Genomic DNA, 26,442 nt, shown 5'->3' on the forward strand with positions numbered 1-26,442 from the left:
TGGCTAAGAACTGCTCAGGGCAGGTGTTACTTTTTGGAGATATTCGCGCTTAGCGCGAATATCTCCAAAAGTTGGTAATAGGAGATAGCGATGTTAGCGACTGTTTCCAGTCGCTAACATCTTGGCATGCCCACTTTGCATGTCATTAGTGATAAATATCACTGACATGCAAAGTGGGGCCCAAGATGGTCGCTATCTCCTACTAGCGGTCGCTAACTGGTGTTAGCGACAGCTAGGTAATACGGAGATAAACCCCCTTGATAATATGCCCCGTTATCTCTCCCACACTACCGGTCCCCCTGGGCTTAAACGCCGAGATGGTAGGGACTGCATCCCGTGGAGATAGGCTGAGACGTCACTCAGCAGAAAAAAAAGTTTAAAAAAGTCTATAAACATACAATAAGTTAAAAGTCAATCATTCTTCTTTCCTTGTAGTACGCTCCCCAGTCCGCTTCCCGTTACGCTAACCGGGCGCACCCCACCAAAAAAACATTTTTTTGGGGGTTTTTTTTGCCCCGCGGAGCCCTTTTAAAGCCTCCACATCAAACTTATGGGGTCAGGGAGGATCTACTATGCCCCCTTATGGTCATTTGCCCCTTCGCTTTGGCCTCCTCTTGTCTCTCGATCCTACCGAGAGACAAGATGGCGGCCGCTACGGACTGTTTGGAATGTTTACAGACGCCGGAGAACCAATCAGCTTCGCTTCACAAAGCTCCGTAACGCGAAAAGTACGCGAAGTGGAGCGCTGCCCAGAGCGCTGTTACAGATATATATCTTTTTTTGAACGTTAATTTCTCAAAATCCACTGGAGCACATATATTGAGACCTAGCAAAGGCACATCGGGCTACCAGTCCCTACAATTTTGCTAAGTTTCGTGCAAATCCATTCAGCCGTTCGATTATTATTTTTCTTTTTTTTTTTTGCCCCGCGGGGCCCTTTTAAAACCTCCACATCAAACCTAGGGGGTCAGGGAGGATCTACTATGCCCCCTTATGGTCATTTGCCCCTTCGCTTTGCCCTCCTCTTGTCTCTCGATCCTACCGAGAGACAAGATGGCGGCCGCTACGGACTGTTTGGAATGTTTACAGACGCCGGAGAACCAATCAGCTTCGCTTCACAAAGCTCCGTAACGCGAAAAGTACGCGAACTGGAGCGCTGCCCGGTCCGCTGTTACAGATATATATCTTTTTTGGAACGTTAATTTCTCAAAATTCCCTGGAGCACATATATTGAGACCTAGCAAAGGCACATCGGGCTACCAGTCCCTACAATTTTGCCAAGTTTCGTGCAAATCCATTCAGCCGTTCGGGCTAAAAGTGAGGCCAACCGCCCTATGGAAATTAACATTGGAAAAACGCGTTTTGGGACCCCCCTTTTTTCTCGGCCCCCCCTTGACGAACCCCCCCCCCCAATTTTCAGGGGCTGCTCAGAAACAAAATGTGCCATTTTCCTGAAAATTTCAGCCAATTCCGTCCACAAACCCTAAAGTTATTAGACATAGAATTTTCAAAAATCCCATAGAGAAAAAATCCTAACTATATATACCTACTGGCGACCGCCAGTAGGTAATATACATATATATATATACATATATATATACAATTATACACACACTTTTTTTTTTGGGTAGCCACTCACCAAGACCCACGACCTCGACACCAAGCAGGTCCAAGAGGTCCTGCTCCCGGTCCAAAATGTCTGCCCAGCGGTGGGTCAGCTGATGGTGGGTACGCCGGATACCGGAGCAGCGGAAGACTGCCCGGCGCACCTTCGCCCACCGCCGGAGACGCTCTTCAATCTGGTAGCCGGAGCGGGGCCTGCCGCCTGCTGCCAAGGTCAAGGGGAGGTGGCGCTGGAGAAAAAAGACCAGGGCAGCCACCTCCTCCTCCCCAAAAAGTTGGCAGGCCGTCACCCCTGAGGGGCGCATTCTGCCGCAAGGCAGCCGGGTTTTTTTGGGCACAGGCGCCTTGCCCTTTGAGCCGCCGATGCTGCTGGCGCCCTTCACCATGGTTCTGGGTGGAGGGGAGAAGAAAAGTTCAAGACAAAAAGGTAGGGGAAAGAAGAAGCAAGGTAAAAGAAGGAAGTAAAATAAAACAATAGAAAAGTTGAAAAAAAGTTGTAAAAGTAGAAATAAAATGAAAAATATAAACCTAGGCACAGAGAGAGATAGGTAATAACTAAAGAAAGTTTGAAAAAGTGGGTAAAAAGATCAGGATTGAAGAGATATCAGCTAGATGCTAAAGTAGGCCCAAAACCATAGCCAGAGTGTGAAATCCAAGATGGCTGCGCCCGTCGCGACCGCGTGGGTAGGTTCGCGCGATATTTAGCGCGACCACGCACTTTTGTAGTGCGAACGAGAAGATGAGTTCCCGAACATGTCTTGCACAACACGAACACGTGACTTGTGACCCGGAACAGGAAATAAGGGAACGCAAGCGGGCGGGACAAACCTCTTGGGTAACTTAGCGCGCTAGCCATCCCGAGCATACAGGCAGCGCCCCGAACACGCGCACCGCGCTCCCGAAGACGAAAAACGGCGCGCGAACGGTTCTAGCAAGCAACTACGCATGTCCGCGGAGCTACGCGTAGCTCGCGGAGTGCAAGTGTGTCTTCGCGTAGCTCCGCAGAGTGCGGCTCCGCGAACTACGCCCAGGGTTACCAGTCGTTTCTTTTTGAAAGGGGCACAGTGAGGAGATACAGGTGGGCAGAACGGAGATTGCGGGTTGGTTCGTATTTATTTATCAGATGATTAATGAACCTAGGACTTTTGCCATGAAGGGCTTTAAAAATCAGGCAACCAACTTTGAAGGTAATCCGATGGGCTATAGGAAGCCAATGAAGGTGGCTAGCAGTGGTTTCGCCGAGTTCCTCCTATTACATTTAAAAATTAATCTGGCAGCCTGATTTTGTACAATCTGCAGGCGTTTAGAGAGAGCCAGGGGGAGGCCTAAATAGATAGAATTCGAGAAGTCTAAACGGGAGAGGACCAAAGCGATTACCACCTGGATAAGGGCGGAGTGAGTAAGCAGATGAGCAATTTTCTTGATCTTTCGTAACTGAAAGAAGCTGGATGAGACTACCGTTCCCACCTGACTCTTCAGTGAGAGGTCAGAGCTGAGAGTAACCCCGAGGCTCTTCACCGACAAGGAAGGAGATGGAGAAGATCCCATTGAAGTCGGCCAAAAATGAGGTCCCCAACTTGTTGCACTATTGCCTGGGAGTACCAACTCAGTCTTTCCAGGATTAAGCTTTAAATGATTCTGATCATTAACCCCTTCCACGCTCATGACGAGCTCAGCTCGTGTTGAGGTACGCCTCTCGTACACTCATGACGAGCTGAGCTCGTCATGTAACGCGGGGTTATAAAAAACTCAGCGCGCCGCGGTAAATCCTACCGCGGCTAAGGTGTTAAAGAAATGATGGGATCCCTGGTCCCACTCTGGTCCAAGATCATTATTGCTTCTCTTCTGCAAGGTGAGATCCCTGACTGCCTGATGGCAGGCCTTGTTCTCCCCATCCTCAAAAAACCCACCGCAGACCCTGAAGACCTGAAAAACTATCATCCAATCACAAACATCCTTACCCTGGCAAAACTCCTCGAGAAATGTGTACATGAACAACTGCGCAAACACATTGAGCAATTCCAACTCCTTTACCAATTCCAATTGGGCTTCCGTCCTGAACACAGCACTGAAACTGCCATCACTCATATAGTGGACAACACGCTCACCTTGCTTGACCAGAATAAATCTTGCCTACTAACACTACTGGATCTCTCATCAGAATTTGACACTGTCAAACATTTCAATCTACTTAGCCTTTTCGAATGTAGGATGGGGCTCTCAGGCACTGTACTAAAATTGTTAGCCTCTTTTCTCAACAACAGAACTCAGAGAGTCAAATCCAATCAAACCCTATCCAACTCCAGTTCCTGCACACTGGGCGTGCCCCAAGGAGCCTTGCTCTCTCCCAAGCTCTTCAACCTGTTCATTGAACCACTTACTGTAATCTTCAAAGCCTCAAACATCCAATATCACATGTATGCGGATGACACCCAACTGTACATGAAAATCTCTTCCCCTGAAGATATCAAGTCACTCAACGGAACTCTACACAAAACACTTAATTGATTAACATCTAACCACCTCAAACTAAAAGCCCTTAAAACGGAATTCCTCCTCATTTCACCCAATAGGCAAACCCTGATTGTTGAAAATTATCTAAAGAAACTCTCAACTGCACACCATACATCATTGACTCCACAAAAGCACTAGGAATTGTGCTAGATAAGAACCTAAACATGCAGGATCACATCAGAGCATCTATCAAAGGAGCAACCTACCAAATGAGCAGCCTAAGATAAGTCAAACCCTACCTTTCCCAAGACAACTTCAAATCTGGTATGCAAGCACTAGTCATCTCAAGACTAGAATACGTCGATCCTAATCTATGCGGGCTTCCGAAACTCGGTTTAGCCCCCCTTAGAGCATCTTTGAATGCTGCGACTAGACTCACCACTGGCTCTAAGAAAACCAACCACATCTCTCCGGACCTGAAATCGCTCAACTGGCTTCCGTTTGAATCAAGGATCCAGTTAAAAATTGCATGTATGACTCATAGAGTTCTACACTTCAACACTCCCCTTTACCTGGCAAATAAGCTCGAACTATCGGGAGCCTCCTGGCCCTCTAGGAGCACCAGCACACTGCTACTCAAGCCGAAGAAGTTTAAAAAATTAAAACCTACAATTGTACATTATCTGGAATAGCCCCGGGAATATGAAACCCCCTACCTGTGAAAACAAGACTGATTCCTTCAACATGTGCCTTCAAAAGGGAAGTGAAAGCCTTACTGATTGCTGAACTAGAAGTTTTTCTCCTTTTGTTTCCGATCTTGTTTAGTTGATTAATCAGCTGCCTGGCATTTACTACGGCCTCAGTGTCGCACGCTAATATGTCAGTGGGTTCCCAATGTATATTTTGCTACTTCTTCTCGCATAGCTATCTACCTATGTCTTCCACAAATCGTACATAAAGCGCTCTGATAACCGCTTGGGTCATGTTCACCCTATATAAAACTTTAAAAATAAATAAATAAAGGTGTAATAAGACAGTAGAATGTCTAATGAGCCATCTCATGAGCCATCTCATGCATAAGACCGTTTCTAAGCCAAGTACTTGCCAGTGGAAAGTGATAATGGACAAAATAAATGCCTTATCAACTTATCTACATGAGGTTCAGAACATCAAAACAGGTTCCAAACCCTGAAATGCCAGATATGTAAGAGAGTCACCAAAACATGACAACTGGTGGGGATTCTCATCTGAGCTGTACCTCAGCTTTGGGAAGAAAAATAAAGAGAATCCTCAAAATGTCTGAAGTGGAAGTCTTAGACTTAGAAAATGCTTTATTCGATTTTACAAATTAATAAAATCATAAAAGCAACAATTCATTAAAGATATACAATCAATAATAAGTTACAAACTACAGAGGAAACTAGCAAGTTATACATTTTCTTTTCCTCAAAATGTTTTTTAAAAAACCAGTCATGATTCCTACACAATACACATTGTTCAGTAATTGTAAAAATAAAAGAGCCGGACGGCATTGCCGCCATGTACCCTGCTTTAGAAGGGCTATAATCCATCTGGCCCGTTCAATTGCATAAAATTTACAAAAAAAGGTCACATGTAAAGTAGATTGATTTGATAAATTATCACACGGACATCTACAAAGCTGTCTGGACCAGTCATTAGTATTAGGGAACGAAACCAGGCGGAAAAAAGAATCAAACCTAAACTTGGTCAGAATATATCTATCATATCCCCCTAAACACCACAATTAGGGGCCGATTAGGATGGCGGACGGACTTGCGTCCGTCCGCCACCCCTGAGTAGGAGGGACCGTCCGCATGGGCAGCGGCGGTCCCTCCATGGCAATTAGGATGTGACCGCCACCCTGGCGGTCACATCCTGTATGTTTTACATTGCGGCGGGTGCTGCTTCAAGCAGCACCCGCCGCAATGTAAAAAACGAAAGCAGTGCATTTGCATGCACAAAGCGGCAGGCACCGCGCGGTGCCTGCCGCTTCGTGCACGCAAAGGCAGGGGGGTACCATAGGTACCCCCCATGTGGACCCCCCACGCAACTTTCACCCAGGGGGCCCGCAACGGGCCCCCAAAGTGAATGTCTGTATGCTTTTCCACGGCGGCAAAGCCGCCACGGAAAAGCATTACTTTCCCTACATCCTAATATGGCTGGCGGTGTCTGATAGACACCGCCAGCCATGTTAGTGCTTTTCCGCCGTGGTCGCCTTCCGACCGCGGCGGAAAAGCGGCGGACAGATTGTGAGACCCACCAGCCATCCTAATTTGGCGGTGGGTCTTTCAGGCCTCCTCAGCGGATTTTCCACATACTCCGGGCCGGCGGTGGCTTCCGCCGGCCCGGAGTATGTGGAAAATCCGCCATCATAATGAGCCCCTAAATAGGGTTAAATGGAGGTAGAGACCAGGGTAAGTTGATGCTAAATGACAGCTTTTTTATTACACTCCAGCCCCATTCTTAACGACTCAAAGTGACTCAGACACAATGCTTTGAGATTTTTTCTAGATATGGAGTGTAAGGAATCAGGGTTACCGTAAAAATTCAAGCCTACCCACATCTTTGGATAATTTACTGATGTAGGTCAACCATGGGATATTTCTAGCCTGATTCAAACCCATGGAGTCTTTAATTATATCTTGGGTTAACCCTACGTTGGGTGAGGTCCAGGCTCTATGCCAAAATAGCATGGATTGCATTTTAATAACATCAGTGATGTAGCGAATCCCTAGTTCGCTATGACAATTAAAAACAGATGCACTTTGGGGAATAGCTCAAATAAATCTTAAAGAAGCATTTTCTACCACTTGTATGGGTGAAACGTCATAAAACCCCCTGACCCCTGCCCCATATGTGGCTATACTTGTGCACTTAGCTTGGTAAATTTTCAATAAAATCTCTGGTGTCCTCTTACCCATCTTTTTTGAAAAAATCATTACTACCACCATCAACCTCTTAAATAAGAGGGCCCTATTCTTTATAGCTGGACCCCAAGAACCTGAATCCACCAGTAGGATACCAAGATAGGAGAAAGTTTTTGTCGGTTCAAATGTATCTTTATCAGCTACAAGGGTATAACGTCTACTCTTACCCTTTCCACAGGACATGACAAATGTTTTCTTAACATTGAGCCTCAGTCCCCTATTATCCATGAAGTCAATGTAAGTATTTAGGGCCCTCTGGAGACCAAGCTGGGTTCTGGCAATTAGAACCGCATCATCTGCATATAAAAGGGAGACAATCTAGTCACTATTAACTTGCAGGGAATCTCTCACACTGGCCACCAGTGCCTCCTCCAATTCGTTGTTGTATAATGTGAAGAAGAACGGGGCAAGTACGCAGCCTTGTCTCACACCCCTCCTCACATGGTAAGGCGTGGTACATTCCCCCTTTAATCCATACCTCACCTTCGCGGAGGCCCCCGCATATAATTGTCTCAGAAATGACGCAAGTGATTTCTCTACCCTAAGTCCCTCTAAGATCTGCCATAACCGATTATGAGCTACGCAGTCAAAGGCAGCAGTAAGGTCTACAATTACCGGAAATAAATTGCCTTGCTTAGCTTGGGTATATTTCCCATGTAAGATGGAAAAATGTAAAACCTGCTCGATGGTACCCCTCCCCTCCCTAAACCCATATTGAACCAGACTTAGGACCTTGTTATCTTCAGACCACTGTTGCAGTCTATTCAGGATGACCCTTTCTGCAATTTTCATAAGAAAGTCTAGCAAGGAAATGGGTCGGTAACAAGCAGGATTTTTCCGGTCTCCTTTTTTAAAAATAGGTATTATTATGGATTCCGACCAGGATTTAATAAAACCCTTGGCACAGCTGGCCTCAAGGACATGTGTTAATAATGGAGATCAAAGCTCAATCGTATGTTTATACAAATCGATCAGAGTCCCATCGGGGCCCGGTGCCTTACCTCCTTTGCTCTTTTTTATGGCCACTAGTACTTCCTCATGCATGAAGTGGATATTAATTGGTGAAAATGAGTATACTCGCCCGGTAATGCTTGTTCACTTACTAAGGCAATATTATTACACCCATTACCATAAACCGAGGAAAAGAAATCAACCCAGGAGTCTTCACTTATTGCCACCTCAATCCTTGCTCCCTTACTAGTCGAAAAGAAGGGAGCCTTTACTGCCTCTCAGAAGAAAGTGCAATCCCGCCATAAAGATGCCTCGTACAGGTTAGTAAAAGCCTGATCCTTGATCTCCTTCTTTCGCTTATTTCTAGCAAGATTGTAAGCCTTCCTAAACCCTCTAATTTCCTCGTAATCCCTCACCGATCTATGCAAGGCAGCTTTTAATTGGGAATATGCTTTGGTACAGTTGGTATCAATCCAACCATTTTTCTGAATTTTTTGCTCCCTACACGAACGAGTCAGGATTTTTTGGATTATCCCTGTAATTCGGGAAAAAGCAGTCAGTATCTCAGAGTGGGAGATCTCTTCTTGATCTCTTGTAAACACTCGGTTATTGGGATTTTGGCCTGTAGCATTATTTCCGAATTCGTGACCTCAGGGTCATTCTTGGTTCAGCATAATGAATATCCGTTCTGCCGTTCCAGCACACAGCCTTGAGTCCAGGCTAATCTCTCTACTACAGAGGGAGTACTCCTATAGGGGAATAAAATGTTAAATACTTAGCGGAAGGTGATCGCTAAGCCCATTTGGGTGGGTAATAAATTCCTCAGCCCACGTTGCATAACAATTTGGGAGAATAATGAAGTCTATCAATATACTGAAGCCCCAGCCGGTAAACATGGGGCTGAAATCTACAGGTGGAGAACACATCTTATTGGCAAATCAAAGATCATGAATTGCCATGACGTCATTAAAACATTCACCCCTAATCGAATGTGCGAAGTGACCCATTTGGCCGAAATTCTCTTCCTCGAGGTCCCCACACCCACATGAGGACTGGGTACAAATACTGGTTTTAAAGTCCCCACCCTCAGAATATAATAGTGTCCTTCCCCGATGTTGTAATTAACTTCTTAATTTCTTCGTTGAAGTGGAAGTCATGAACAAAGGTTTCGAAGTTGGGGGAAGCTAACTAACAAACATGAGAGTTGCAATACACGTATATGTGGTTAGTAAACAGTTGTCTTTGCTGAGAACCATCTTCATTTTGCACAGTGACTGATGTAATTTGTTCCACACAATTCATATGGATTGTTGTATGTCCTGTTATAGGGGTTTACAGTTCTCTATTGGTACTGATGGCAGGTACTGAGATTGGACTGCAACAAATATAATGTACTGTCATTTTGATGTTGATGGATTGATATGTCTCGTACCCACCAAGCAAACAAAAACCTGGGGGGTGATATGTTACCATAGTATGACCAACATTGCTCCTTTGCCGCATTGTGGTTTGATCCAGAACAGCTAGCACCCCAATTTTGTATACACAGGTCAGTATCACACAGTGTTTAAACATTAATGGTGCGCTTCATTTTTCGGTTGCAGTACCACTAGTTGTATATGACTTTATCCAATTGATCTTAGGATCACATCAAATCCCACAGTGATGTTATGTTTTTTTATGTTATGTGTTTTTGTAAAGGACACTATCATATTGGTGCTGAGCAAGTATGTGTGCCTAGCCCTTCCATGGTATTTTGGTTAATTGAAAAGCATGGTCTTCAGCTTCTGACGGAATTCAAAAAGAAAGGAGATTTTGAAGTGGAGTGGGAGGCTTTTCTATGCTTTACTATTGATGTAAGAGAACATTCATACTCCTGATCTGGCTCTGTGTATGCGTGGGATGTGTGTGAGTAGGAGTACTGTGGAGCAGAGGCCTATGGGTTGTTGATGGAAGAAGATGCAACTGTTCAGGTAGGTGGGGTCTAAGTTGTGTTGTGCCTTGAATGAGGGTGTGAGGAGTTTGAAATGAGCTCATTTGTGTATCAGGAGCCAGTATAGCTCCATGAAAAGTGGTGCAATGTGAGTTCTGTGTGGGAAGTTAACGATATGTCTTGATGGTTTGTAGTCTTCTAGTGAATTGCTCGGTGATTGTGGCATAGACAGTGTTCACATAGTCCAAATTCCTGGTGACTACTGTGTGAGTAACCCTTTTTCTAGTGTTGCCAGGGAGCCATTTGAATATCTTCCTCCGCATCTTCAGGATATAGAAGCCGGATGCAATGATGGCATTGACTTGATGCAGTGAGAGCATTGACTTGTACTGGCATCTTCTGTTTGCTGTCTATAATTATATGACGCTCCTGGCAAGAGTTCTGGATATGTTGGACCTGGTCCTCTCTGTAGGGTCATCGCCAAACTTTGCCTTTACCCTCCACTTTTTTGTGACTTTGTTTTTGTTGGCCTCAGTGCCCTGTACACTTTACCAATGCTGACCAGTGCTGAAGTGCTTGTGCTTGCTCCCTTAAGCATGGTAAAATTGGTTTATACATGATTGGCACATTTTATTTAGTTATTTGTCCCTTGTAGAATGGTATACCATAACCCTAGGGCTGTGATTTAAATGCTACTAGTGTGGCTACAGCACGAATTGTGTCATCCCCATGCAGCCTGAATGCAGTTTAAACTACCAAATCAAATTGCCAAAATAACCCCCTTGTAATGCCTTAAATTCTCCTGTTAATGCATATAGGTCATACATAAGGTAGGGCCTAGGTAGCCCATAGTGTATGGTGCCTTGTAATTAGAAGGTTAGACATGCACGTTTAACTTTTACATGTCCTGGTAGTGAAAAACTCCTAAATCATTTTTCACTACTGTGAGGCCTACATGCTAAATGTTCATTGGCTACAAATAAGCATTTCATGTTTGGTATCTATGAAATTGCAATTAAAAATCCTCTTTGAAGGTAAAGTCAGATTTTAAATTAATTATGAAAATGCCACTTTTACAAAGCTAGCATTGTCCAGAACGTATCCAATTGGACCCTGCAGCCTACTTGGGTCACATGACTGGGTATGACTAGTAGTTAAACTTTGTGAATTACTCCCAGACAGACACACAATAGAGGGATTAAGTGTACCTGAATGGACCTTCTGCTGGTAGGATGGAGCTGAGCACAGCCCCATTTGCTGTGATCTGCCTTAGCACAAAGGGCTTGACATCTCCACGTTATCTCTGCAGCCAGCTTGGAGCTAGGGCAGGGGAGACAGGAAATTCCAAGCACTTCAAAGAGAAACATATAAAGAAAAGCCCCTATAACTTCAAAGAAGCCACTAGGTATACAATTTGGGCCCTCAGACCCATTGTTCAGTTTACTTTCTGGTCATATGAAATGACTCACAGAGGATTGTCTTCTGCTGTGGCCTACTGTGCATTCCATAAGACTGCTTGGCTATGCCTGGAAGGATTGCGTTGCTGCCTGGAGCCTGCCTTGAACCATCAGAGGCCAGCTCTGCTGCTTGGGCTCTGCTTCTTCACCTGAACCCAAGAATAGTGGCTTCAATAGCTAGTTTGCTGGCTTTCTGTTCAGAGCCATAGGGACATAAAATGCTCCCACAATTTGGAACCTGCACTTGGATCCAGCCTGAGTGATGCCTCAACCCCCAAGTGGGGTCCCACCAGTCCTGAACCGTCAGTTGTGGTGATAAGAAAATTACCCAGATAGCCAAAATCCCAAACTTGGGACCTAGAAAATTTGTGGGTGAAAACTGCTCCTAGAACTGGGGAAAGACCGAGACCAGCCTGCTCATCAATCCGCCCAAGGTGTATCGCTGGTCTGATTTCGAGGTTGCTCCCATTACTTTCTTCTCTGCAGCAGCAAATGTTCAGTAGTCCATCGCCAAATGAATATCCAACCTCCTAAAACTAAATTAGGCTACAGCTGTATCTTGCTGGAGATTATCGACTTCCAAAACAGTGACTAAGTCTAAACATCAAAATTTTCACCGCAACTTCATCCAGAGGCTCCCCGATGATGACAGTCCATCCTCAGACTCTGTCTGCTGCCTTTCCCTGCTGAAACTTACCTTCTCTGAACATTTTTCTTCAAAATTCTTATAAGTCCGAAGATAAGCACTGACCAGACCCAATCTACTTCTAGTATCTGACCCACGCTCCATCACAGTCGGCCATATTTTTTAACTTTGACTCTGTCTCGCAAAACTTAATGTCCGCAGTTGGAGTTTTGATCCTTTAGGCTCTTGTTTAAAAAAAAAAGCTTTAATAATTCAAAACTCCGGATTTACTGATTGGATTTTTGTTATTTTTGGTCTGGAATAATTTATTAAAATGTACTCTGTTTGTCTAAAATGGTGTGGGATTTTTCTTGTGCTTTAAAAAAAAGTTTGTTACTATTTACGTGCTGCATAAATACTACACACATAGCTTCTAAGTTAAACCTGACTGCTTTTTGTGCCAAGCTATCCACAGTTAAGCACAGATTAATTTAGTGACTTTTTCAGGTTCACCCCTCCAGAGATTGTGGCTATTGCTTGACCAGGGCTCACACCCCAATCAACAACAACCCAATTTCTCAGTGATGGTGTTTGTACAAGTTTGGCCAGCCACCAGTTGGAGTCTCATCTTAAATATTTCTTTCAGAGGATCATTTTTTCAGAAAGGGGGTTGGGAGCACACTACTTCACATCCCTGCATAGTTCACCCCATTGCATCCTGGTAAATGCGGTACAAAATTAGTGCTTACTTGAAATGTAACTGTAGTTTTTCGCCAAAGTTGGTGCAGTCATTACTGTATATCTCTATAGAAAAATACAGCAATGTCTGCACCAACTTCAGAAAGGGGGTTGGGAGCACACTGCTTCCCATCCCAGCACAGTTCACCCCTTTGCATCCTGGTAAATGCAGTACAAAATTAGTGCTTACTTGAAATTTAGCTGTGGTTTTTTATATAGAGATATACGGCAATGTCTGCACCAACTTTGGTGAAAAACTACAGCTAAATTTCAAGTAAGCACTAATTTTGCAACCAGATCCTTATCATCCAGACTTACAGGAGTGGAATCCTCACTGAAGGCTTCCTCACTGAAGGTTCCTGGTGTAGAGTGGAGCTCTCCTCAGTGGCAGGTGTTTGCCCACGTACTCTCGGTGTTGGACCTATTATGAATGAAAAACTACAATTAGTAAAAGTCTAGATCTTACATCAAATATGTTTAAAGCCTAGAAAGTAGCACTCTACAAGGAAAAAATATATTTAACATAATGATTGTATGTTTAAGTGGTATTATAACCAATAACAGAGACAGTTTCAATGACTGAAGTTATTCAGAAAAATAGGTAAAAAGATGTCCTGAAGTGACAAAAAATAATGAATTCTAAAGTAGACATTAAATATACCAAACATTCTAAAGAACACAGCAGAAAGGAGAAATGTGAAATTCACCTTTCCAAGCACTAGCCATGCAAAACTCCTATTACGCAACCTAGAATTATACATAGCATTCGGCATCATACAAATATTGCAGAGTCAATGTAAAAAAAACACCACATCAGCATACAAATTTACATACCTTACACTTTTGAAGTCAGTAAACTTTGTTTGTGATACACATGACATCAATTTTATAGCATAACAAGGTTAGGACAACCCAGAAATGTACACATTATGACATTTCGAACTTAGACTGGACTATTGATTGACAATATATTACACCTTAATACGCTGTAAAGGCTAAGGAGTGCCTTTCTCAATGCTGGAAGTCGCCAGGCTTACTCTTGACTTTTATGGATTATCGGAGTACTTATGCCTGCTATTTATTTCCTGGATACTACTACTTTACCCCCTCTATTTAGAGTGTGCACTTCTACTTGAACTATCTCTCCACCGGTATCTATGACCTAACCTCAGCATGTCTCAACGCACCGCTAGCGCCTCTGACCTCCGTGCTCAGTTAGGCCTGAATGCTTGTAAGATCATCTACCCCCCCAACTTATCATTAAAAGTGAAAAAGACGGTCAAACACAATCTCCTCAAACGCTGGCCGGAAACACTTATATCGGACACATTCACTACTTCTAAGGGCTCTGTGGTAACTGACCTTATTTTCTACACTAACAGAAGAGCCCAGTGGAGAAAGACTTATATGCTCAGACTTATATGCTCAGAACCAAGCTACTGGCCAAAACTATGCAGGGGTTCCGCATAACCACGTTACACTCCCCTGCCCTTAAGGCTGAGTTGAGCATCTCCTTATACAATAATGGGAACATCCTTATTCAAGCTACAGACAGGAATCTCGAATGCTTTGTCAATACAATATCTTTATGAGGATTAAAAGTACTTTTAAAAACTTGACTTCTGTCTCTATACATCACAACAACTTTACCGCTATATCGTCACCCTCTGCAACATACACCTGTGCTTCTTTCAATTCTATATCCCAAACCCTACCTATGGGCTTACCCTCTATAATGACACTGTCTGCACCTTACGCCTCTCCTGCCTATTTGGCAGAGCCCACTCATTTACCTGTGTACCAATCTGATTGCTCCAACAACTCAGAGGACTCTCTTAGCCCGCACACTACTATCACTGACATACAGGTTATTCCTCCATTAGGCTCTGGTAGCACAGATCCGAGAGTCTTCCATCTAGGGACTGCTCCCAGGAATTCTCCTCTTTTCCCCCTCCGGACGTCTAATGTTGCATCACCGACCTACACATTGGTCGACCTGTTAACTCCAACAAGATAAGGAATGTGTATCACACACCCTATACTTCTCATCATGATAACCCTATTTCTCCTCCACCAGTTTCAGGCACATCCACCTCCAGGGCGCTGGACCTAGCTGCTGGCCCCAGTCCAGCTCCACGTAACCCTTTGGCACCTGTTTCCTCTTCATGTGCTTATCATAATATTTGTTTTGAAACCAACATGCCAGCTACCAAGCCCTACCCTGATTCAGCGCAGCTCCCTCTTGCATCACATCTTGCTGATAGTCTATCCTTGGCAGACGACAAATCCACGCTCAAGCGGAACTCTAGCCCCCCTTGTAAATGTGGTAAGGGTCCTACTATACCTTCCAGTTCCCTACCCTTTGTCTCTTACTGGGGCTACAGAGGAGTACTTTAATGGGCCTTCCCTGGAGAAGTTTGTTGACCTCAAGCAGGATCTCCTGCTTGTCAAAGAGATCCAGTGGACCATCCCTATTCACAAACCAACCCACATGCACATCTAGTCCGTGACAGCAGCTTCTTGAGAAAATAGAAAAGACAAAGAAAAAACATGTGAGGACAGAGCTTCATGCTTGGATGCTTAGTGATTATTTAAGGGCAGGAATAATTCCACAGGGCCTACAGGTGCGCAACGTACCGGGGATCTTTAGAGAGGATCCAAAGTTTAAAGGAGGTTTCTGTAATATATTCATCACGTGCTCACGCCATTGGGTCATGTTGGGGGTGGAAACTGCGCTTGAACACTCAAAACTTGAACTAAAAGAAATAGGAAACCTAGAAAAGAAACTACTAAGTCAGGACAGTACAGCAGAGGCTAAACTACTACTAGATAAAGTAAATAAACTATAGAGGAGTTTAACGCCTTTGAAACGAAGAAGAAAGCAGACAAAGTTAGTAAAGACATTAAAACATATTCCAAAGAAAGGGCTTACCCATACTTGAAGGAGGACTATTATACCACCCAAGTAGGACAGAGTAGACAGAACACCTGGGGTAGGTTCAGAAGAAACCAACCGATCACCTTCTTAGAGTCTTCCGGAGGATCTAGTGATTCGGACGCCCAGCCTGGGCCTAGTCGACAGAACAACCACCAGGGTCAGCCTTTTTTAGACAGGGGAGGCAAAAGGAAGGGCAAAACGTGGTTCCAACCCCCGGGGGAGCGACAAACTCGCAACAGGTATTATCAATGGGGCCCCCAGCCATACTAAATGAAAGCATTCCAATTTTTAACCTGTCACAGCACACTCTATCATCATCTGAAGTGTCCCTCTTGAGAAAGGGTTTGTCCTTTGTTATAACAGAACCTACGAACTTTTTTAATCTAAAGAATGAAATTCACCAATTTTTCAGAAAAGTGAGAATGAAATTCTTCTTCCTTGGGAAGGAGGAAACCAGTCAGGATACAATTACTAACCTTAGACCACCTTCATCGTTCTATCCGACAAATGGTATGGTACCTCCTGAAGTAATTGTTTTCGAACGAATGGTGCTATCAGGAATAGACGCCATGAAAAGAGAACGTAAATACATTCGTTACAATATATCCCTTGACGAACGTAATGCCCTCGATACACTCAAACAAGATCAGTCTATTATCCTGAAACCCGCGGACAAAGAGGGAGGGATAGTTATACAATCAAGGGCTGACTACGACAGTGAAATAACGACACAGATCTCACAAGAAAAACATTATAAAAGATTAGTTGGGGACCCAGCAGCCAATATCGCAGCTAAAGTCCTAGAAATTGCAAATGAGGGGCTAAATCTTGGATATGTCAGCAAAAAAGAATTTGAGTACTTAAATGCGAAACATCCTAGAACACCAGTGCTATACACAATCCCGAAAATTCATAAAAGTACCACAAATCCACCAGGGCGTCCAATTTTGTCAGGATGCGGTTCAATTTTAGAACCAATAGGTAAATATATTGATTTTTTCATAAGGGATTTCGTGCCAGTACAGGACTCATATGTCCGTGATTCTATGCACCTGATCAATCTTGTAGAAGGCAGACCATATGATGTAAACAATGAATGGCTAGCCACTCTAGATATCACATCTCTTTATACAAACATACCACAAAGAGAATGTATGCAGGTCATTAAAGATGTTTTGGACACTAGACCCAGACCCATGCAGGTCCCTACTTCTTTCATCATACAGCTGTTAAACATAGCACTAACTCAAAATTATTTTGTCTCAAACAACATATTTTATCAACAGTGCTCCGGGACCAGCATGGGAGCCATTTTTGCCCCAAATCTGGCAAATATCTACATGGATTATGTTGAGCACCAGTACGTCATGAGCCCTATTAATATGTATCGTCCCAACATTCAATGTTGGAGACGGTATATAGACGACATCTTTATGATTTGGGCCGGTAACATCACAGAATGTAAGTTATTTGTGACATACCTTAACACAGTCCAACCCCACCTGAAATTTACTGCAAATATTGACAAGTCCAATATTCCCTTTCTAGATCTAACTATTCAACATGAAGGAGGTATTCTGTATACATCCTTACACAGAAAACCAACTGAACGAAATACTCTCCTCACATATCGCAGTCACCATCCCAGAGCTCTAAAGGATTGACTACCGTACGGCCAGTTCTTAAGACTGCGTCGTAACTGTTACAAAAAGCAGGACTATATGAGAGAAGCTGAGATCTTGAAAAACAAACTGTTGAGCAGAGGGTACCCCAGAAAACTACTAAAAAATTCAATGAAAAGGGCGTGGTTTTGTCCAAGAGACAGCCTATTGAGTTCAAAGGAAAAGAAGAAGTTGGACAAGTTAATTTGTGTAACCACTTTTGGAATACATACTAACAAAGTGCGTAAACTAATTACTAAGAACTGGCAGATAATCTCAAACATCGAACCTAGCATTGGGGCTCCAATGTTTGCATACAAGAGAGGCAAAAACATAAAGGATCATCTAATTAGGTCTTCCTTAGAGGAAACCAGAGATAGTACAGGGACACAACAGACATTATGGGAGCTCCCAAGTGCACAAGGCAGCTATAAATGTGGCAACTGTGTTGCGTGTGCATTCACTACCAACACGAAAACTTTTGAACTAAAAAATGTAAAACACAATTTGGAATTCTTTGCAAACTGTAACACTAAAAATGTAGTGTACTGCATTTTATGCCCTTGCGGATTGCCCTATATCGGTCAGACCCAGCAAGCGATTAAGGCACGCATTGGGCAACATCGGAGTAGAATTAGGAACTCCGTTCTGAACGCTCCTTTGGTACAACATTATCAAGAGAAATCGCACACGGCAGACCAACTAACATGGCAAGTCATTGATAAGGCACGGATCCCAATAAGAGGAGGGGATTTGTCTCAGATACTTCAAAGATTAGAGTGCCGATGGATAGAACGCACAAACTCAATTGAGGAGGGACTAAATTCGGCGGAGGAGTGGCGAGGGTTCGTCACCTCACTGAATGTTTGACATCCTTATCCTTCTTTTTACAACTGCCTCATACTATGCGTTTTTGCTGTATACCTGAATAAATGTTCATACGGTATTACGTCAACATTGCTATCGATGTGGTTCACTGGGATCTTAATATGTACATTCATGACTGATATAACATTTGTTGTCGAAATGCCCGGGCAATTGCATGTATATGACTCTGCACATGATTGCTATATGACAAAATATTGTAATGCCTTTGTAATTATTGCATGCACCGAGACACATTTTTCATGTGTGCACAAATTGTAACTGTCCGTATATCAGTTGCTCTCTATTGAATATTGTCCCTGTCGTTGGCAATATGTCGTGGTAATTATATATTGCCCCAAGAAATGTTTTTCTAGTATGCATAAATTTGGATTGCTCTCTTTCTAATAGTGTCCCGGGGCTAGGAACTTATAGGCCTAACCGACCGAGTGGCTCAATGGTATAAAGGCTGCCTGCCTTTCTTGTACATGACATGATTACTAACACACGGGTTCAACTCTTCTATGTGCCATTTTTCAGTCTGCTTCCATTTAATTTGACACTGTATATTATACAAATTATAGTAATCAAGATCTTGTTGGCCACATTGGGAGCTTCCTTTTTCCTTTTTATTATCATTTATCGACAGAGTAGCTCATTGACAGATATGGGTAACTCTTTTATGTCTATGCTTGCTAATATCGCTTATGGATGTGTTCCATTAATTTATGCGACAATTTCCAATTTAAGTGCTAAAACATTCACAAATGACATGCCATTTTTATATACATAACCGTAGCTTGTTATGTATGGGCGCATGAGGGGCATTCAGTATTTTTTCCATTTTCACGCGTCCGCGGTAGCACTCGTAATCGATTACAAAGTCTATATTGGCTTCCCAGCCATCCTGAAGCTTACCGCATAGTCGTTCAGCACGCCCTGCCATCGTGCAAACGCCGTCATTACTCTCGGGACTGTCCGAATTTCGCAAGTCCAACTTAAGGTAAGATTGCCCAATATTAGGTCTCCTCCTAAAAGCGATTGTATTTACAATTCGAGCGTCTGACAATAATATTGTCTTATATATTGAATTACAGAGCCAGTATTTTCTGAGCCCTGATACACTTTGGCCGCATTGTCCGTAATAAGAATCGCTTCATCTGTAGCACTACCAAGTGCTTAGAGGTTAGTACCGTTTTTTGAACTTATTGGATTGCGTAATCTTAATGCAGACTGCGGACACAATTATAGGCTATGTGTTTGCATCGACAGGTATTTTTTGAACTTTGGTCGAACTCCAGGAAGCGTTAGCGAATCGGTTTCTCACAAGTATACCGCATCTAGTCGCTACAGGGGTAAGTTCGGACTGCTACACCCGTGTACATGATCATGTCCTGTCACTATAAACATCCTTAGATATTAATCCTCCAATTTGCCTTCCTTATTACAACTAGGTCCCGGCCGGGATCTCTGTAAGTTGCTTTTATTCACTCACTTCACGGTGTCACTATTATCGGATGCATACCTCACTAGTACTGAGCAGGTAAATTACAACCGTCCTACATAACCGTCCTACAGGGACTGCTCTACTAATTACTTAGTTCTTTAATTATGCTTTGGTCCACACGCCTAATTCATAAAAAAAATTTAACATCACTTTTTTAGGTGCCCCACATACAGTCAGTCCTGAAGAGACCTTTTATCCACATAAGGTCGAAACGTCGTCGAGAACGCCTAAAGAAGCAGACCGTTCTTTAAAATAAGTTGTCATTATTGGGAAACTTTAATATTTATTTGGAAATTAACTAATAGGTCACCTCTTTCTTTTGCAAAAAACGAATCCATATTAGAAACCCCATATCACTCCTTTTTCACTATGATTTGCTGTAATATGTTTAGTTTTTTTGCTGGTAACTACTCACTTGGTACACAATTTCACTGTTTTCAAATTGTATAAGTGTACATAAATGTGTAAATTGTTTATATATGTAAGATCTGTATCTATTGTTGCTGGTATCTAAATATATTCTTCCAGTGCATATACCACTTACTTGCCTTTCGTCTTTTTCCAAATCACCCACATTGCCATCGTGCATTAATATTATCATACCTTTTGAGTAATTATCCACAGGAGCCATTGTTTTTGTGTGAATGTCAAAGAGATCATGCAGTCCTTTCTACAGTTCTCCATGAAGATGGAAAGGATATGGAATTTACACCCTCCACATGTGAATGTGCATTGTAATACACCTGGAGCCTGCGGGGATGGGGACGAACAATCCTTTTCCCGATCCCCAATTAGTTCCGGGTGGATCTCTAGGCCTCTACCTAACCATTACTCTGGACCTCGTAGGTTTCAGCCTCAGTTGTCGGAGGAAGACATCCACCCTCTTGTATTCTTGTATGGTAGTATGGGGTCTTTCGCCTCCTCTAACTTCATTATAAACATCCCCACCATTTCCCCTGACAGGGAACCCATGGTTAACTCCAGATCGGTTAATAAGGAAAACCACTCAAAATAATTACTGCTCATATTGAAGAGATTAACACCTCCCCTCACATTAATTCGATGCTGCTCAATTGCAGATTGGCTGTGAAACATGGTACTCACATTTCTGCACTCATCCTAGCGCAAGATTTGGACTTATTGATTCTCATGGAAACATGGCTCAATGATGCTTCCTCCTTGGTTCTCGTCATTTTAGTACCGCCTGATTATGTCATTATCTAATGTGATCGGCCTGGGAAATTGGGGTCTGGCATTGCCTGCATTCATCGCTCCAGCCTAACCATAAAGCAATCTCAGAAGGCTCAGCTATCTTCCTGTGAGCTACTAATGACAGAAATTTTGAATAAGGGCAAGATTGTGTGTGCGTCACACGATTTAGCATCCTTCGGGTGCCAATTTGATCTTCATGGAGCAAATCATGGAGCTCATTAGCTCATGTTCGGATCAAGTATACCATATCTTCCTTGGAGACTTTAACCTTCATTGAAATGACACCAATATTCTTTTAGTCAGCGCCCTTAAGACCTTCCTCTCCGTTCTCAACTTCTCTCAGTTCTGTAAGGGACCCACACACAACAAAGGCGCCACCCTCTACCTCATTTTTGCTAGAAACAATCTCATTCAAATGAGTGACATCCTACCTTGCGACTGGTCAGATCATCATGAAATTGCCTTCCACATACTGGAAAAGAACACTAGCAGAAAGGGACAACCTTTCAAAGCGAAACAATAGTCTCGCAACATGAGAGACGTCAATATCAATGCTCTCACTTCCATCACTATGAATAGACTTCAGCCTCGCCTAACATGACTAATCTGGATGATCTTTCTGATCATTACATTAGCACTGTGGCTAATATCTTTGACACCATTGGATCGAAACATCTTACAAGGATTCATCTCTAACAATCCTAACCTTGGTTTAATGGTTCCCGAAATTACGAACACCGTAAACTTAGGCTTTTAGAAAGGAACTGGAGAAAGTAGCCTTCCACCACCAGCCTCTATCAGCTAAGTAAAATGAGAAGTGCATACAATAAAAATTCTACATTGCAAAAACTGACCAGTTCAGGGCCCATCTGGAGGGCACTAAAAACAGACCCAAGATGCTATTTGAAATAATCAAACAGTAAGCAAACCACTTCCAACCCAAACCTGTCTTCCGTGACTCCGCTTCTTAGCGGGGAGGACTTCACAGTGCACTGCTCTGAAAAAGTAGGAAAATTGAACTCGAGCTCCAACCGTTCACTCACCACATCTCCAGAGGAGTTTGTGGTTCCCTCTGCAGTCTCCTCTTTTCTCGTTGTTCTCCCAAAAATGACACCTATTGGAATTCCTTTATCCGGGCAGATTGCATAGAATTACTCCACGATATGACAACTCTAAAACAGGCCAATCGCTTCAATGATCCACTTCCTGCTAAATTTTTTTAAGTCCTCAACTTGGCCATCCTACCTCTTTGGTCGCCAATTATTCATGAATCTCTCCTGCAGGGGAGCATCCCTGATTCCCTGAAATGTGGGCAAGTTTCTCCCATCCCTAAGAAGCCCAACTCGGATTTATATGATCCCAACAACTTCAGACCTAGCACTAACATCATGACTTTAGCCACACTGCTCGAGAAATGCGTCCACATGCAACTCTGCAACCATATTGAGAAATTTCAACTACTGGACCTCTATCAATCCAGTTTCAGAGCGGGGCATAGTACTGAAACTGCACTAACACACATTGTGGATGACACCCTGAAATCCCTTGATCATAATGTCCCTTGTCTTCTGATACTTCTAGACCTGTCTTCTGCATTCAACACCATCAAACATGAAACCTTGATTATTCTTCTTCAACGTAGGATGGGTTTAGCAGGAACAGTCCTAAAGTGGTTTACCTCTTTCTTACATAACTGCACCCAAAGGATTAAACTCTACCAGTCCCTCGCTTCCAGTACCCAGGCCAGGACTGGAGTTCTGCAAGGATCCGCACTCTTGCCCACGCTCTTTAACTTTTTTATGGAACCTCTCACTGTCATTCTGAACCTAACTAACATTCATTACCACATGTATGTGGATAATACCCAACTTTACTTGAAGATCTCCTCTCTAGATGACATTAAAACTTTAAATGAGGCTCTTTTGCAAACTCAACAAAGGTTAGTCCAGAACCATCTTTTATTAAATACCCTCAAAACTGAATTCATGCTGATGGCCCCGCCCCCCCCCAACACAATCACTCTGCACCTACCCTGGACTGGCTAAAGCAACTCTCAGCCCTTAACTGCACCCCTCACATGTTTGATTCCGCTAGATCATTAGGCATAACATTGGACAAATTCCTTGATATGTAAGCTCACATCAGTGCCACTATTAGGGGTGCCAACTTTCATCTTATCACCCTCAAAAAAATCAAACCTTTCCTTCCGACCAAAGACATACAGCCTACAGTACAATCTCTGGTGATATCACATTTTTAATATGGTCTGGTGACCCTTGCGGGGCTGCCTGCAGCGAGCTTGGCCCCTCTCGGAGCCACTCTCAACGCATCGGCCAGGCTTATCCCAGGCTCCAAAAAGCATGAGCTCATTGCACCTGACCTTGTGCAGCTTAACTGGCTGTCTATTGAAGCAGGGTTACATTTTAAAATAGCTTGCCTCACGCATAAAGCCTTGCATTACAACAATCCGGCCTATCTGGTGAACAAGCTTTTTCTTTCTGGCTCGGGTTGGAACTTGAGAAGTACATCCACACTTCTCTTGAAACCTCCCAAATTCAAGAAGAAAAGTACGTAAAAACGTGCTTTCTACAGCCTTGCCCCTTGAATTTGGAGTGCCCTTCCCACTGAGATTAGAGCCAATCCTTCCACTGCCTATTTCAAGAAACAGGCCAAATTGATCTTCCTGAGAGATCCTTAACTGCATCATCGTGTTCTCTTTTACATGTTCCCATGTTGACAGACTTGACATTTATCCCAACATATCATTCTGCATTTATTTTATGTTTGGTTGTTAACTGTTATTTTATCCTAGGGCCCTCACCCTTCAGTTTTGTCACTTATTTTATTATGTTGTGTCTGGTTCACTTTTGTTTGTTTTGATTAATGTTATAGGAAATATTTTACATCCTAGACGTAATTGATCTAGTGTGGCCCGCTTCGAGATCTCTGATCTTGATTGTGTATTCCTTGTTGCTTCACTGTGCGAACCTCCATTGTACAGAGTTTATTTATGCTTTCTCCTTGTGTACAGTGCTCAGATACCCACAAGGGTCATGTTCGCGCTTTATAAAACGTTCTAAAAAAATGTGTGAAAAAGTTGGAGAAAAAAGAGAATGAGCAAGATAACATAGCAATCTTATTTGTACAAAGCCAAAACAAGGCATCTTGCTAGTTGTAGTCTTTTCAATTATACATTAACAACATTTTCAACATTAAAAGATAAACATACCTTGTGAAACAATGCAGTTAGGAAGCACATACATTTACTATGTAAGACAATAAATCAATCAGTATTTGCAGAGTGCATTAATCACCCATAGGCATATCCAGGCACTGCATGGGGTGGGGCTACTAGAGCAGCCAGGTCTTGCGGCCACTCCTGAATTCGGAAAGGGAGGCAAAGGTTTGAAGGTGGATGAGAAGGTCATTCCAGGCCTTGGCAGCCAGGTGGGAGAAGGAGTGTCCTCCGACTCGAGTACGATGGATGCGGGGGATGGTGGCGAGGAACAGGGAGGCAGACTGCAGGTGTCTGGGGGCTTATAGATGGTCAGGCATTTGATCAGGTATTCTGGTCCCATGTTGTTGAGGGCTTTGCAGGCATGTGTGAGCAGCTTGAAGTGGCATCTCTTCTTGACAGGGAGCCAGTAAAGGCTTATGGGGGTGGGGGTTATGTGGGATCATTTGGACAGGTCCAGGATGATTCTTGCTGCTTCGTTCTGGATTGTTTGAAATGTTTTATTTGGTGTAAAAACACTTACAAGGATAATTGGGAAATGTAATGGAGGTGGTACCTGTATTCTTAAATAAGAGATAATACTTTGAAACACACAACCAAGAAGAAAAATAGATTCATATAAATATATGTAGATTTTGGGCAACAACTACATGAAAAGTCATAAGGACATTTTGGTTTAGTGACCCATTCAGCAATCTAACTTACCAGTCTGCAATTCACCAGGGATTCCTGTCATGCCAACAGGATGGAGGATCTGCAAAACCTTTTCCTCCAAGGGAGAACCACCACCAGTTCTCTGGGCCTCTAGGTGCTGTCTGGAGGCCAAGGAACACACTCTTCCTTGCAGGTTGTTCTCCTTCTTCCTAATTTCCTCCTGTGTGTGCAGGTTGTCTGCTACAACTTTTCTGGCCCACATTTACCTTTTCTCTGCTATAGTTGTCATTTGTACTTGGGATCCAAACCATTGGGGCTTTACTCTAATGATTTCATCTATCATGACTGACAAGTCACCCTCTGTAAAATAGGAATTTTTCTTCCCTGCCATTCTGAGATTATGAATTTAAATATATTAAATAATCCACAAGATGGTCAGGGATAAATAAACAGGAAACAGAGCAGAAAACGGAAGAAGAAAACCTGAACTCAGCTTGTAAAGTGCTCTGCTACAACGTTATGCTGTGCTGAAATGGCAACGCTCTTGGTCTGAAAAGGAGTGTGTTTTATGGTGTGGTATGCAGATGTTAATGAGGTTAGCATTCATCCCACAGTCACAGAAATAATCCAATGAAGACCTTGTTCCACTACAGATTCACTCCATTGGCAAACTGCTGCTTCACAACTGTCAAATCTAAATATGCACAGTGCAACTCCTCTGCCCTGATGGCGACATAGTACTATTCACCAGTACTGGAGTCCACTGCGTTAGCAGCAGTGAGCCGGTAAACACTCTGTCGAAGAGAATCAGTCAGCATATATCGAAATAAATCAGTTGGTCCGCTGTGAACTTAATTGAGTACTTGGAACTGCCACAGGATGTCGCTAGTACAGCCAGAATCTAAATTAGGACCTTGGTATCTGAAGCACAGAGACCGACTTAGCACTCTTCTTTCATAAGAGCTGCTAGGCTTCTCCCAATCTTCCAAGACAGTGAGAATCACTGTTCCTTGCCATATTTTGATTGTTTACGTTTCATAAAGATTCTTTTCCATAGAACAGACACACTATCATTTAAAGTAGTTAGTCATTTATTGTCAGCTTTATGGTTCGCTATTGTTTATGCCATTTTCCTTTTGATTGCTCGTTGTATTGCCTATGTATTGAGTTCCTAGATTTGTCTTTTGCAGGCATTACCCATTTCCTGTCTAGTCTTCAAATCCATGTTTCTCTAGTCTGTTCTTTCTTCCCTGTCTTTGTCCTTCCAGGATTTAGGTACCTCCTTGTTCCTCTCAAATTCCCAAATCCCAGGAAAGATGAAGCTTTCCATAAGGCCTAGTCTCATGAGTTTCTGACAGAGGCCCTCTACCATTTTGCTACCTAACAGATGACACTGCCTTTCATCTACCATAGTAGAAGATATGTGCTCTTCGCGTGAAGTGAATCACTGAAATGTTTTGAAATCCACAGAACTGTGACATATGGGTTTTACAGCCCCAAACCAAATAACTTAGGAATTTGAAAATTCCATGCTGCTATGCAAGTGGATTTTGGTCAGTTTAAGAAAAGACAAATAATGTTCCCTTTTAATAGCTAGAAAATTGCATCAATAGGGTTCTAGCTATCCTCTATACAAACACCA

At 43.1% G+C, this 26,442-nt stretch overlaps 1 protein-coding gene across 1 annotated transcript in view; it reads right to left on the reverse strand.

The window, feature by feature from the left end:
* LOC144762880 (uncharacterized) overlaps positions 1-25,062 on the reverse strand; it is a 37,061-nt gene extending 11,999 nt beyond the window's left edge. Inside the window, exons 1-2 of the mRNA XM_078648165.1 lie at positions 24,852-25,062; positions 7,193-7,321 (exon numbers count right to left, since the gene is read on the reverse strand). Of these exons, the coding sequence (XP_078504291.1) occupies positions 7,193-7,321; positions 24,852-25,062 (340 nt within the window). The remainder of the gene's footprint in view (positions 1-7,192; positions 7,322-24,851) is intronic.
* Between the last annotated feature and the right edge of the window lie 1,380 nt (positions 25,063-26,442).

Source organism: Lissotriton helveticus, chromosome 6 (genome assembly GCF_964261635.1).
Source record: "Lissotriton helveticus chromosome 6, aLisHel1.1, whole genome shotgun sequence".
Taxonomy (NCBI): domain Eukaryota; kingdom Metazoa; phylum Chordata; class Amphibia; order Caudata; family Salamandridae; genus Lissotriton; species Lissotriton helveticus.